The sequence below is a fragment of the Gekko japonicus genome, unplaced genomic scaffold, assembly GCF_001447785.1.
Source record: "Gekko japonicus isolate JY-2015 unplaced genomic scaffold, Gekko_japonicus_V1.1 scaffold803, whole genome shotgun sequence".
NCBI lineage: Eukaryota > Metazoa > Chordata > Lepidosauria > Squamata > Gekkonidae > Gekko > Gekko japonicus.
In genome coordinates, this window is record NW_015167562.1 from 569,617 (window position 1) to 585,427 (window position 15,811).

Genomic DNA, 15,811 nt, shown 5'->3' on the forward strand with positions numbered 1-15,811 from the left:
CAGAGTGCCACATGTACGATTATCTACCCACTGGGTGGAAATCATAAGTTTCTGCTAGGTGCATGATGCTTATGGCTCTCAGGGAGCAGGTTTGTCCCCTTGAGGCTAGGGTTGCCAATGTGAAGTAGCTGAAGCAGAAACAAAGATTTGGAGAAGAAACCATCAGGTCTGACCTGAACAGTCCCACTCCTGTGCTGACAGCTCTTCCGTTGCTGTGGAGAGTGAAAGTCTCAAGGTTGGAGGGTGTCAGTCTGAGTAGGAGGGATGGGATCCCTTAGAAGGGACCCCTTCCTTGAGCAATGGACTGATGTCCTCTTGTACTGAGGGTACCCCTGGGGGGCTGGGGGGAGATGCCCTTCTGGAACTGAGTGATTTGATCATTAGGAATATAGAGAGTGGGGTCTGTGATGGGCATTTGACTGCATGGTGACTTGCCTGCCTGGTGTGAAGACTGCAGGCAGCACATACTGTCTAGATAGGTTGATAGATAGTGCTGGGGAGAAGTCAGCAGTCATGGTGTATACTGGCACCAATGACATGGGGAAATGTAGTCGTGTGGTCCTGGAGGAAAAATTTAGGTTACTAGGTAGAAAGTTAAAGGCCAGGACCTCAATGGTACCATTCTCAGACGTGCTGCCGGTTCCACACACGGGGCCAGCTAGATAGGCACAGATGAGGGGTCTTAATGTGTGGATAAGAAAGTGGTGCCGGGAAGAAGGGTTTAGATTTGTTAGGCGGAACTGGAGGAACTTTTCGGAACATGCCAAACCTATACACAGGGGTCATTTCCTGCAGGAGCGCACAGGAGCGGAGCTCCGGCAGTAAAGAGCACAGGGGGCGGGCACATGCAAGAAGCCCCACCCCCTGCTCCCAGCAGCCCCAGGCCACGAGGAGCAAGAAGCAGCCAGGTAAGTTGGAGTGGGTGTTGCCTTCTGACACACTTCCAGTGACGCCAGGTGGTGTGGCAAATGCAAATAAGGTATGCTAATGAGTTCTGCTAATGAGCTCCTGCACCTCTTTTTCTACGAAATGATCCCTGCCTATACAAAAGAGATGAGCTTAACTTGAACCAAAATAGAACCAGGATGCTGATGATAAATATCAAAAAGGTGGCAGAGCAGCTTTTAAACTAATCCCAGTGGGGAAGCCGACAGGAGCTGGGGGCCTCCGCTTTGGGACAAGTCAGTCCAAAGGGATGATTATGTAAATACTCAGGGTTATAGTGACAGAAGCATAATAGAACTTGGGAGAGAGGGCACAATGGCCACTGAGGGCCATGTATAGTGATTAAGGGGCTGAGGGAGGCGAAGGTTACTGGAAAGGGAAACACATTATAGATGTCTATATGCCAGTGCTAGAAGTCTCCAAGCCAAGATAGGGGAGGTGGAGTGCTTGGTGCTCAATGACAATTTAGATATAGTAGGTATCTCAGAAACATGGTGGAATGGGGAAAAGCTATGGGATACAATCATTCCTGGGTATAAACTCTATAGGCAGCACAGTGTCAAGCTTGTGCCTCGCTTGTCATGTGTTGGAACTGTTGGATTCTAAACTCAAACAGGGCCAGCTGTAGTATCTGATCAAGTGGTGTGACTTTGACCCTAGCCAGAACGAGTGGGTTCAGGAGGATCATGTTAACGCTAAACGTTTGGTTCACACTTTCCATAAAAATACTCTCACAAGCCTGCTACCTGAGGGTGGGCAGAATGTCAAGCTTGTGCCTCACTTTTCATGGGTTGATTTCCATGTTCTGTTAAATCAAGGGTTAACTCCTTTCCTCCTCTCTGACTTTTCCCACTGCTTTCGTTTATGTGCATCCTTTGGGAGTGAGTGTGTGAATCTTTGCTACACTGGCTTAGGGCTTGTAGCGATCGGCATGACCTTGCAAGCATAGCTAATATAACAGTTCAATCAATCAAATTTATTGTTACAGTCAACAACCAGTGCACTCAATCATCATCATTTTACATATAACGGTTAATTTGCAAGTGCTGGGGGCGGCCATGGGGTTGAGCTTGAAGCTTCAGCGGGCTGTATGGGAATGGATGACTGGGCACTTGGGGAACCAGAGGTGGTCCCACACTCTGTATAGGTTTGGCCCTAGCCTAGGGCCAACAGTTCCAACATGAACTCTGTATATGCTTGAATGACCTGTAACTCTCAATAAACAAATCTTGCTACCTCAAGAGTGTTGTGAGAATACTTGGACCCAAGATCTGACGCACAGGGAAAGATGGGTTGGTGGTGGTGTTGCATTGTACATCAAAGAGAGCATCGAATCAAGTAAGTTAGAAAACTTCAGGGGAATTAACTCCCCAACAGAAATGATATAGGTGGAATTACTGGGCCCTAAGGGTTACTTAAAAGTGGGGGGTGTAGTATCATCCATCTAATCAAACTCTTGAGGCTGATCTTGAGATGGAGAACAAAATAAGGGCGGGAACTAAAGCAGAAAGTTATTATACTGGGAGACTTCAACTACCCTCACACTGACTGAGTAAACATGTGCTTGAGTAATGCCGTAGAAATGAAATTCCTAGACATCATTAATGACTGTGCATTGGAACAGTTGGTCACAGAGCCAACCAGAGAGGAGTGATCTTGGACTTGGTTCTGAGCGAGTCTCAAGGCCTGGTGAGAGATGTAGAGGTTGTTACACCAATTTGGAACAGTGACCACAGTGCTATTAAGTTCAGCATTCAGGTCAATGGAGTTACCCCTAAAGTTCCAAAACAGTAACATTTGATTTCAAAAGAGGGAACTTTAAAAAAATGAGGGGAATAGTAAAAAGGAAGCTGAAGGGGAAACACAAGAGAGTCAAATCCCTAGAGGATGCTTGGAAGCTATTTGAAACCACATGAATTGAAGCCCAAATAGAATACATTCCACAGGTTAGGAAAACAGAGTTGCTACCTGTAACTGTTGTTCATCAATGTCTTCCATGCTGCACAGGCCAGCTGTGGTTAAGGTTTTTTCCACCTAAAAGCTATCTGAAGCAGCACCACTCCCCCTTAGGAGCTGAAGTGAACCGCTTTTCCCACCCAAACCATCATGTGTTCTGGAGGCGGGCATCCCCTTTCCCTTAATTCTTGCCAGGCCACTACAAGCAAAATACACTACTATAGAACAACCATGTGAGAGCTCACAGTAGGACAGGAGGGATGGAATGTGTGCCTGCACAGAAGATGACTATGAACAATAGTTACAGGTGAGTGCAACTCTGTTTTCATCTTCTGTCTTCAATGCAGCCCCACATTGGGACCTGAGCAGGCTACTCACTGAAGGAGGTGGGGTGAAGCTCTCACTGGAAAAGCTACTGGAGAACTGTTTTGCCCACATCCTTCCTTGCTTGCAAGTCCAATGCATAATGGTTTACAAATCTGTCTTCTGCCAACCACAATGCAGCTTTGCATATGTACACAAGTGGGACCTTCCTATGGAAAGCAGCCAAGGGAGCTTATGCCTTCATAGAATGCACCTTAATGTCCAGCAGGTATGGTTTCCCAGATGCCTCATAACAGGATTGGATGGTACTTACAACCCACCTAGACAGGGACTGAGAAAGAGCAGCCTTTCCTTTCTTTGAGCCCAACAACACATGAACAAGGCCCTATCTACTCTGAATCATTTTGTTCTCTCAATGAAGTACAATAGCGCCCTCCTGACATCCAGAGTATGAAGGGCTTCCTCGGTCTTAGAACCAGGAGACGGAAAAAACATTGGTAACACTATCTCCTGAGCTAGGTGAAACTTCAAAACAACCTTTAGAAGGAACTCTAGAGGTGGAGCACAACCTTCTAATTAAAAACCTTCAGGGATTGGGGGTCTGCCCTCAGAGCTGCTAATTTGCTCATTCTCCTAGTCCAGGTTACTACTACCAGGAAAGCCACTTTTCCAGAGAGCAAGCCCAGAGGGCACAAAGCCAAAGGCTCAAAGGTAAGCCTTCATTAACTTAACCAGCATGAGCAAGAGAGACCACTGCAGAACAATGTAAGGAGCAGGGGAAACACATTGAGCAAGCCCTTGAGAAAACACTGGGACAGTTTACGGGTGAATAGAAAAGAACCCCCGACACCTTTGTGATACACCAAAATGGCTGCTAGGTGGACCGTCACAGAAGACACAGCCAATCCCTTATGGGGTAAGGAAAACAGATATTCCAAGACTAAAGGTAAGGGGCATGTAAAGGGCAACGACCCCTTGGACTGGGACTCAAATTGGATCCACTTCCTGGAGTATGAGCCAGGAGTCAACATCAGGGGAAGGCCTTGACCTCTATGCCCTGTTGTTGGCCCTTCAGAGGAATTAGTTGGCCACTGTGTGAGACAGGATGCTGGATCAGATGGACCACTGGTCTGATCCAGCAGGGCCCTTATGTTTTTTAATTAGCTTGTTATTCCAAATCAATGCTACATTCAGTTCCCTTTGTCCCTTATGGGTGTCAAGTCACCAAGCTGGATTGACCAGATAGGGCACAACTCATGTAGTACGTCTGACTATAAAGCCCTCAAAGGTACAGGAACCCTCTTAAGGAACGTCATGGCTACTGTTTGAAAGTTCCTTTGCCAATCCCCTTCCTTCCTTGCCAATAGCAAACAGCACTTCATGAACCCAAGGTCCTATACAAAGACTTGCACCAGTCTCACTTTTTATTGGGTTCCTCTCATCTTCAGATCCATGCCTCCATTGCTGTCATTAACTCAGACCCCTGATTTTCAGCTCACTGTCCCATTTCCAGTAGCCACCACAACATACTGCTTGCCTAGCACTTCTCAAGCCCCACATGTTCCATAGTTCCCCGTCTTATTAGCTTCTTTTCAAGTCTCTTCCTCTTGTCACATTGCTCTTTCTAAGCCCATTGCCTACCCTCTTGCCTTTTTTTAAGCAGTCTTCCCTCTGCCCCCTCATCACTTTCATTCCCTTTCCACTTAGTTGTCTATTTCCTGTCCATGCTTCTGCTGTATTGTCTTTTCTCAGCCATATTGCCCTTTCATTTCTCTAAGAAAAGCTGGGGAAATAATTTTATTGCCAACAGTTTCATTCTTTCTGCGGACAGAATACCTATGACATCATCACAGCACAAACTCTTAGTGCATAACAACATGAATTTCAGTCATGCTAGTAAATATGTAAAGTGCAAGTGTCATGTCAAACTCTGAAATTCTTGATGCAAAACTTGGCTGACACTGGTTTTGTTCTTCATTTCTGAGAGATTAAATCCAGTACCCACACTGGGGGTTCTGATCTGACCACAGTACAGATGTCTGCCTTCTCTCAATACACCACTTTAAATGAGAAGACTTCTTCTAACAGCCAGCACGCACGAATTTCTGGTGCTTCTAAGGAGTGTTAGCCTTTTGTCAAGGATTAAGCCTGGGAATATAGTGTTTAGTTGCAATTTCAGTATATTCAAGAGTTCTAAGGGAAATAAGATGAAAGTTCTTTTATAATACAATTCATTGGAGGTGGAACTCTCTTTGAAGCTGAGAATGTTTATTATTAATCTTACTTTTGAAACCCCTGATATAATGATCGTGCTTTTCTTCCTGGGAGACTTGAGCTTCTGCTTTGCAGATTCACTCAGCTGTCGAATGGCTACTTCAGCAACAGGATCTGTGCCATTTAACACCAGTAACTCTGAAAAGAATGTGCTTAAGAGAATAACTGGAAACAGGGACTCAAAGCAGAAAGATTTTGATCTCAGTAGAAAGCTCATTATTTCTAAAACAAGCAACACCCCAGGATGCTAAACCAATAATTTGCTCTTCAGTGTTAATTTTTAAAATATTAACTGTGCTCATGGAAACAGCTCTTTAGGAGTACAGACTTCATTTATTTGTCAGCATTTTAAAATACACACAGCACAGTACAAGTGAATTTATGTTAAATGTTTTTTCCCAACTTTTCTTCAACTCAAGCAAGATACCAATAAAAATCTAATTAAAGCAGGTATTACGAACATGTAATGCAGATTCTCCCTGAGTCTTGGCTGCTTCCCAAGACTGTTAGAGAAGGCTGCAGTGTTGTTACACAATTATTTCCACCAGTTACCTCCTGTTAATTTGACAAGAGTTCTAAATAGAACTGTATTGCACACTGGGTTGATTATGACAATAACTGCCTATACATGGGGGGGGGGTTGAACCCATGTGGAGAGCGTAGGAGTAACCCAAAGTTGGGGGACAAACGCTTACACCACCACCTAAAAGACTAAGGCTGCAAAACACTTTCCTGGGAACATGGCACACTGGATAACATAGGACTTCTTTCCCAGGAGACCTGATTAGGATTGTTCTCGATGTCTAAACACTCATAAAGAGCACTGATTTAAAATTTAAAAACTACAGAAATCTTAAATGTGAAGAGATACCATATTATAAAAAGGCTTTCTTTGTGCGTTTTTCGGGATGTATCAACTCTTCACGAGACCATGTCACTACATGGATATTTAAGAAAAGATTCCTTGCACTCTGCCCCATCACTGAAGTTACCATGTGAACTAACCTAAAAAACAATCCATATACAAGTCCATATTTGTTGTGCTGCAACCATCACCATTTAATAAGTGTTGCTTAATTTAACTCAATGTACAGCTAAAGCAAAAAAAGAAAGAAGAAGAAGCAGCAGCTTACCTGTATCTGAGGACGATAAAGCTTTGCTTACTGAAGCTTTCCGACACTGGATTGCTTGAATAGACAAATCCTTTTCAATTACTTTCATTTTCACAGGACTTCTTGCTGGGGAATCTAAAATTCAAGATTGACAGCTGTTCTCTGTTCTCCTTTAACTTTAGAATTTGTCTTTATTTCATGGGCCAGACCTGTCAATCTTCCTTCCCCAAGGAGAAAAAAAAACCCTGACCTGTCAATTTATCTCTCAGATGAAGACATCTAATGGCTATCAATGCACAACTGAAGAAGTTTGTCTCTAAATCTCCCAGTCCCCCACCACCACCCATTGACAACAGAATGAATCCAGGGTGGTTTAAAAGAAAAATGCTCATTTCTTTCCAAACCTAAGAGGCAGCCATTTTCTATTAAGAGAGGGAAGCCTTGAGAAGAGTATTCACATGGACATAGCAGCAGAACACTGAGAGAAGTTCATCTTAGTGTTAAGGGGGAATACGTTGTCCTTCAGCCTTGTCTCTACCTTTGAAAAGATGAAGAAAGGAAAGCAACTCCTTCAGTAACTCAGTTATTAAACAGAATACCTACTTAAGGGAGACAGATAGAGCTCCCCACCCATAAACTTAATTGCCCAAAGAAAACCAAGTCTTCAGGCTATAATGGTAACTTACATTTGAGAAATAATAAATATACTCTGTATATGCTGTCATTCATTTTGTTTTCAGAACTTCTGAAAAATGTTACTTCCTGAAAGTCGAAGTGCTGGGACTGCTGAGAGTCTCTTTTCTGGAACCAGCAACTTTTAGTCTAGTTTGGGCTGGTTTGATTGTATGTAGTTAGTCACCCAGTGGTGAGAGAAAGCCTTTGAGTTCTATGTACAGCCAAAGGCCTCCTTGCTTGGTATTACTTCACTCCTTCAGCTAGGGCTTTGGTGAGTTCCAGTTCAAACTAAAATCTGAAGTGCTCATACCCTCCTTTGTCTCATAAACCTTACTGTACTAATTAGTATGTTCAATAGTGGGGTTAGGATAGGGAGTATACTGTTGTATACTCAAGTCAACAAGAGAGTAAGAAAGGCAGTAATGGGATACAGTATCAAAAACGTCAGAATAATCTCAGTCTGAATTGAAGGCAAACCATTCAACATCACAGTTATCCAAGTCTATGCCCCAGCCACTGACGCAGAAGAGGCTGAAGCGGATCATAGTTCTGTGAAGACCTACAACAGCTCCTAGAAATAACACCCAAAAAAGATGTCCTCCTCATCATAGGGGACTGGAATGCTAAAGCAGGAAATCAAAAGGTAACCGGAGTAACAGACAAGTTTGGCCTTGGAGAACAAAATGAAGCTGGGCAAAGGCTAACAGAGTTTTGTCAAGAGAACACACTGGTCATAGCGAACACCCTTTTCCAACAACCTAAGAGGCGACTCTAGACATGGACATCACCAGATGGGACAACACCAAAATCAGATTGATTATATCATTTGCAGTCAAAGATGGAGAAGCTCTATACAGTCAGTAAAAACAAGACCTGGAGCTGACTGTGGCTCAGATTATGAGCTACTCATTGCAAAATTCAGACTTAAACTGAAGAAAGTTGGGAAAACCTGACTAGGCCATTCAGGTTTGACCCAGATCACGTCCCTGATAAATATACAGTGGAGGTGAAGAATAGGTTTAAGGGACTAGATTTGATAGACAGATTGCCTGAAGAACTATGGATGGAGGTTCATGACATTGTACAGGAGGCAGCAATCACCACCATCCCAAAGAAAAAGAAATGCAAGAAAGCAAAGTGGCTGTCTGATGAGGCTTTACAAATAGCAGAGGAAAGAAGGAAAGCGAAAGGCAAAGGCGAAAAGGAAAGATTTACCCAACTGAACGCAGATTTCCAGAGAACAGCAAGGAGAGATAAGGAGGCCTTCCTGAATGAACAGTGCAAAGTAATAGAAGAAAACAATAGAATGGGAAGGACTAGAGATCTCTTCAAGAAAATTGGAGAAATCAAGGGAGCGTTCCATGCAAAGATGGCCATGATAAAGGACAAAAACGGTAGGGACCTAACAGAAGCAGAAGAGATTAGGAAAAGATGGCAAGAATACACAGAAGAACTATACAAGAAAGACCTCGATGTCCTTGACAACCACGACGGTATAATCACTGACCTCGAGCCAGACATCCTGGAATGTGAAGTTAAATGGGCCTTAGAAAGCATTACTAACAACAAAGCTAGTGGAGGTGATGGTATCCCAGCTGAGCTATTCAAAGTCTTAGAAGAGGATGCTGTTAAAGTTCTGCACTCCATTTGCCAGCAAATTTGGAAAACGCAACAGTGGCCACAGGATTGGAAAAGATCAGTATACATTCCAATCCCAAAGAAGGGCAACGCCAAGGAATGTTCAAACTATCGCACAATTGCACTCATATCACACGCTAGCAAGGTCATGCTCAAGATCCTACAAGCTAGGCTTCAACAGTACGTGGATAGAGAACTACCAGAAGTACAAGCTGGGTTTCGAAGAGGTAGAGGAACGAGAGATCATATTGCCAACATTCGCTGGATTATGGAGAAAGCAAGAGAGTACCAGAAAAATATCTACTTCTGCTTCATTGACTATGCTAAAGCCTTTGACTGTGTGGATCACAACAAAGTAATGGAAGCAGTGACAGACTTCACATTCCTGGGATCCAAGATCACTGCAGACGGTGACTGCAGCCATGAAATTTAAAGATGCTTGCTCTTTGGGAGGAAGGCGATGGCAAACCTAGACAGCCTAATAAAATGTAGAGACATCACCCTGCCAACCAAAGTCCATATGGTCAAAGCAATGGTATTCCCAGTAATAATGTATCGCTGTGAGTGTTGGACCATACGGAAGGCCAAGCGCTGAAGAATAGATGCTTCTCAATTATGGTGCTGGAGAAGACTCTTGAGAGTTCCTTGGACTGCAAGGAGATCAAATCAGTCAATCATAAAGGAAATTAAATGTAACTGCTCCCCAGAAGGACAGAAACTGAAGCTTAAGCTCAAATACTTTGGCCATATGAGCAGGGAGCATTCACTGGAGAAGACCCTGATGCTGGGAAAGTTTGAAGGTAACAGAAGAAGTGGACAGCAAAGGATGAGATGGTTAGAGAGCAACAAACATGAAATTGAGCAAGCTCCAGAGGATGGCGGAAGATAGGAGGGCCTTGCATGATGTGGTCCATGGGGTCGCAAAGAGTCGGACTCGACTGTGTGACTGAACAACAACAACAAAAATACTGTTGTAGGACAGAGGGGTGTGACTCTATTGATTCTCTTGGACCTCCCAACAGGTTTTGATACTATTTATCATAGTATTCTTCTGGACTGCCTTTCCAGGCTGGGACTGAGAGCTAATGTTATGCAGTGGTAGCTGGGACTGAGAACCAATGTTATGCAGTGGTTCTGGTCCTACCTGCTACTCTGGCCCTTGGCCTTTGGGGTGCCACAATATTCCACTTTACCCCTAAGCTCTTTAACATCTACATCAAATCACTAGATGAGGAGATCTGACACTTGGCTCTATTTCATGCTTCCAGCTGATCCCAGAGAAGCTGCAAAAACCCTGAACCAGTGCCTGGAGACAGTTTTGGAATGGATGTGGGCTAATAAACTGAAGTTCAGTCCCAACAAGATGGAAGTGCTACTGATGGGCAGAAGGTCTGACCTTGAATTTAAGGTGTCACCCATTCAGGATGGGGTTGCACCCCCCTTGAAGAAACAGGTCCATAATGTGGGGGTGCTCTTGGACCCACTGTTGCTTCATACACATCTGTGGCCAGGACTGCTTGTTACCAGTTTTGACTGGCTAGCCAGCTATAGCCTTAACTGAAAAGATCTGGATGCTGTGGTACATGCCTTGTTTACATCTAGATTCGATTACTGCAATGTGCTCCATGCGGGGCTGCTCTTGAGAAGCATTCAGAAACTTCAGTACAAAACACTGCAGCCAGGATGTCAACTGGAGTGGGTCATTGGAACCATATCACTCCAGTCTTTGACCACATACACTGTCTCCCATTTTGTTTCTGGGCACAATTCAAGGTGCTGGTCTTGACTTTAAAAGCCCTATATGATTTGGGTCAACATACTTGAAGGACCACCTACTTCCTTAACCCACTCAACCACTATGGTCATCTTTAGGGGCCCTGCTTTTGGTGCTGCCCACCTTTTGAGATTAAGTGGGTGGCAGCCCAAGAGAGCACCTTCTTTGTTGTGGCACCAAAACTCTGGAACTTTCTCCCCAGGGAGATTAGTCTGTCCCCCCCATTGTACCTTCTGCCAGTGAATGGCATCTCAGTGAACCCTCCTTCCTGCCCAATGTTTTATTTTCTTTTGATGCCTTTCTATGTATTTTAGCTCTGTTTTAATGCTTTAATGATGTATGGGGCTTTGGGGCTGGTTTTAAAACATGACCATATCATGTATATTTTAATTTATTAGCCTCCTTGGTGACCCCTGTAAGGGCAAAACGTTAGGATATAAATTTTGTAAAAAAACCCAACAAGATAAATTGAGGCTGGCATCTGCATAGCGATTGGTGCTCCCCCTTGTACAACTGGTAAAATGTTTCATCTTCTGTAGTGTGATTCTGTAGATGCACTGCTCTTTCAAGACTGAGTTGGACTGACATGTGCTGCATTAAACAACTTGGGCCTGACTGTCCAGACGTACACATTGAACAAGTTGTAAGAAAAAAGGAAGGGACAGAGATGTAACTGAAACTGCTCTAAGAAACCACTTGATGGGACTGTGCTTGAAGAGAACTGCAGATAGGGCCATCACCTGATGACAAGAGTCTTGGGGTAAAAGCCTTGCTTCATTCTGGAGGAAGTGAAGCATCTCTGGAATGGAAGCTGAAACTTGACTTATCTTTCTTCTGCACCATCTTAAGCATGTTTTCAGTGTCACAGATTCCATGGGTAGAAGGTTGTCTGGAAGCCAAGATAATGTCTATGACCTTGGATTGATAGTCATGGCTCTCTAATGGCCACCTTTCAATTTCCAAGAGGAGAGGTGGAGCCACTCCAGACTGTGTGGTACAGAGGGCCCTGCAGGAGAATATTGTGAGTTTGTGAGATGATCCCATGGGGGCTGTTGTTCTATTGCCACCAGATCAAAGGTCTCCTGGCCAGTAGGGACATCTTGGCTCTCATACACTTTCTATTCTTCTTTTGTGAGCAAGCAGGGGATAGACTTGGGTCTACTGCCAACGTATGGAGGAAGCCTTGCAAAATCATTTGCATAAGCCCTGCTTGCAGAGAAGGTAGTAGAGTAACCCAAACTTGGGATACTTTCCTCCACTGGTTGCTTCAGTTGATTCTGCCATGGAACTTCACCTGCAGGGTGTCCACAGTGTTTAGAGGTCTCTCAGAGACAAATCAGAATTAATCTTTTGATCAAGCTGGCTCCCCATGTCAATGGTGTTCTAACGGTCAAGCCCTCATTTCTGTGGATTTACACAGTTGCTTGCTTATGCTGAGATAACTACTATAGTTTTGCACAAGCATCTGAAGTTTTCTCTGAGGACACTGACCACCAAGCAGCTCATCACTAAGAGTTGCAATCCAGCCAGTATGATACGGAAACTGCATGGAGGAGTTCAGAAGAGGATCTAGGATATATACCCAATGTCTACTGTGTTCATTATTATACCCACCAATTAAATTTAATAATGCAACAAGCGACATCTCAAATCAAGGATGTGAAAATATTCTTCACAAATCTTTCTGGGTCCCCAGCATTCTTTGCACATTCAGCAAAAAGGACTGAAGTGCTGTTGTGAAAAGATGATGACCTTGCTGCCACAACCACCACAATCATTTTGGACACATGGGAACTAACATCCAGACAATGAGAGTGGCAGGAATTTGCTGAATGCTTTAGGGAAATAAGATCCTGGGATTTTGATCTTAGTGCTGTGCATGAGGCCATGAGATTTATTCAGTTTCCGGAAGGGAGGCCCCTCTACTTTTTATCCCTGTTCCACAGAACAGTACTTAATGTGGATATTCTCTACACTGAACTCCAGCGAAAAGTTACTGATTCTGTATCGATTAGGAGGGCTCTCCAATTTTGTTGGAAGCACCACTTCAGTTAGATTCCACAAACAGCTTGCTTTCAGTTACCCGAGCAGCAGAATTCTGTGACATCATTATTTCATATGCCAAAGAATGATCTAAGTGCAACAGTGGTGCAGGGGAGTTTGAAGTATGTAAGCTGAGGTTCCTAGAGCATGTGCTGCAGGAAAGAAAGGCCTATCTAATGCTGCAGAAAGACACTTAAGACAAAGCATTCCATATTATACAAGAAGCAACAAATTATATTAAAGATATTTCAATGTTACTGCACACACTTCAGGACAAGAAATGTAGAGATTTGTTTTGCAGAAACAGTAAAGCTGAGAATTACAGTGACCACTCTGATGCCTCCTGTAGAAGCAGAGCAAGTGCACTCCGTTCTGGACAGTAATTAAGTCCATGGAAAGGAGTTGTTAGTTAAAGAAACCTCACAGAGCAAATGATCTATTTGCAAGCCAGAAAGAATGCCAGGACAACTTTTCCAACATGTGGTCAATAAACAGACATACAAGCCTACTGAGACAGACTGGTTAAATTCAGTTAAATGTTAAGAAACTATACTACAGTGTTTTGGTTTTTTTAGTATCATTGGAAGGGAGAAGAAGGACAGGGACAAAACCAGAATTAGTTGGCTCTGCCTACGCCTACTACTGACCACCCTTAGTTGGTTCTGCCTACTGCTGCAACTGACCACCCTGTCCTACCAGCCTCCACTGAAGAATGTGTTCAAGATTTACCAGGAGCAAAGCATATTCTTTATTGTTGAAAGATTATTTTAATTGCACATTCAATTCTAAGTATAAATAGTCTTCAGAATGAAGATTGTTCCACCAATCCATGATAAAGGAAATGGCTTATAAGTCTGCTTGTGCCAATGACACAGCGACTACAGTAAGGCACAAATCAATTGAAAAGACTGAGGAAATGATGACTATGGACCTTGAAATTTTGGTTGACTACTACTGTAAATAGAAGCTCATCCCAAGTTCAGGAAAAACAGAATACTCCTGTTTCCATCTCAATAACAATCTTGCCAACTATGAACTGAATGTCTACCTCAGTGGCACCTGACTTACACATAACCCTACATCAAAGTACCTAAGCATTACCCTGGACAGGACCTTGAGCTATAAATACCATCTTACCAATGTAGCAGTGAAAACGCACATGCGAAACAACATTCTCCAAAAATTATGTGGTACAATTTGGGGTGCGTTTACTACAACACTTAACATGCTCAGCTTTGGGGTTGGTGTATAGTACTATGGAATACGGTGCTTCACTATGGCTCAACAGCCCCCATTGTCCACAAACTTGAAGTCCAATCCAACTCAATACAATAATGAGCACCATCAGCAGATGTATTAAACCTGCTCTGACCTACTGGCTACCTACGTTATTCTGCATCATTCCCCGTATCTCTGAAAGCAAGATGCTTTTCTTCATGAATACAGAAAGATCACTGAAAACAGAGAGCTGCCCATCCACAAAGACAGGGCTAATGCTGGCCTATCCAGATTAAATTCCAACACCCAGCAATAAGATCTGCACAAATCCTGCAATCACAAAATTTCAAACTAGGGAATGAATGGTTGTGAACGTGGATGAAATCAGTTCCACCAAATATCCTTAAATAGAAGCTGGAGAAAGCTTCTATTTAAAGCAGGAAGCTTCTATTTAAAGCAGCACCTTGCCAGAAGCAGAGCTGACCCAGCTGAGCTCTGAGAAGGAGCAGGAGATAGAGCTGCTAGATGGGTGAGTGTTTTTTATTTACTTTCAGCTGAGGTGATTTAGCTGAGAGGGTACTGTGTGGGGAGACTGTGTTTGGGAGTGTGTGGGTGAGTTGTGAGCTGTTGCAGAGACCTAGCTGCTTGAGATATGGTGTGAAAGGGTCATTGTTTGGCTGTAATTTAGTTCCTGGGTGAATTTGAATAGCTGCTGGCCACACCCTCTGCTGGGGGAAGATTCTATTTAAGGCAGCACGAGCCGAAGGCTGAGAGACAAAGGGATCTTGGCCTGTGGCTCTTAGCCTAGGGACTCTTAGACTAGGGACTCTGTTAGAAGCCCAGGAAGAGTCAGAAAGCCAGGGCCCTAGTCTCCTTGGGTTCCCAGTAAGGTAAGTAGACTTCTACAAGGAGAACCACTGAGATACAAAGGATTTTAAAAGGGGGATTATATATAATTATTATTTTTAAAACAATTATGAAGCCAGAATGCCAGCAAGGGGGTTGGGGGCTATCCAGTGTTTTGCACGGAGTGTCACATGTATGACTATCTGCCCACTGGACAGAAGTCTTGGGTGTGTGCTTGGTGCAAAGAGCTCCTGGTTCTCAGGGAATGAGTTTCCTCCCTTGAGGCCAAGGTGGCAAACCTGGAGAAGCAGAGACAGTCAGTCAGGGGCATGAAGAAGACTCTCGGGGACTTGTTAGATATGTCCCAGTCTGAATATGGCAGCCCCGCCGCTGTCAGGGAGCATGAGGGTTGAGGCGAAACAGGGCACCATGCTGTGGATAAGGGGAATGTGCCCTCAGAAGGGAACTCTTCTTCAGCTGGTGAACGGGTATCCTTTTGCACCAAGGAACCATCCCTTGGCAGGGAGAAAGGGGGGCTATTGGTAGTTGGTGATTCGATCCTTAGGTAGGTAGACAGCTGGGTGCCGAACCCGCGTACTGACCGTATGGTGACTTACCTGCCTGGTGCAAAGGTAGCAGACATTACGCATGTTCTAGATAGGCTGGTAGTTAGTGCTGGGGAGGAGCCAGTGGTCGTGGTACATGTTGGCACCAACGATGTGGGGAAATGCAGTCATGAGGTCCTGGAGGAAAAATTTAGGCTGCTAGGCAGGAAACTCAAGGTCACCTTCCAGGTAGCCTTCTCAGAAGTGCTACCTGTTCCACACACAGGGCTGGAGAGACAGGCACAGATCAGGAGTCTCAATGTGTGGATGAGACGATGGTGTAGGGGGGAAGGTTTCAAGTTTGTTAGGCACTGGGATGCTTTTTGGAACAAGGGGGAGCTGTACAAAAGAGACGGTCTCCACTTGTCCTGAGAAGGAACCAGGCTGCTGGTGCTTAAAAT

At 44.1% G+C, this 15,811-nt stretch overlaps 1 protein-coding gene across 1 annotated transcript in view; it reads right to left on the reverse strand.

Moving 5' to 3' along the window:
- Positions 1-15,811, reverse strand: part of C2CD2 (C2 calcium-dependent domain containing 2) — a 73,996-nt gene that overhangs the window by 21,572 nt on the left and 36,613 nt on the right. Inside the window, exons 11-12 of the mRNA XM_015413762.1 lie at positions 6,633-6,746; positions 5,510-5,637 (exon numbers count right to left, since the gene is read on the reverse strand). Of these exons, the coding sequence (XP_015269248.1) occupies positions 5,510-5,637; positions 6,633-6,746 (242 nt within the window). The remainder of the gene's footprint in view (positions 1-5,509; positions 5,638-6,632; positions 6,747-15,811) is intronic.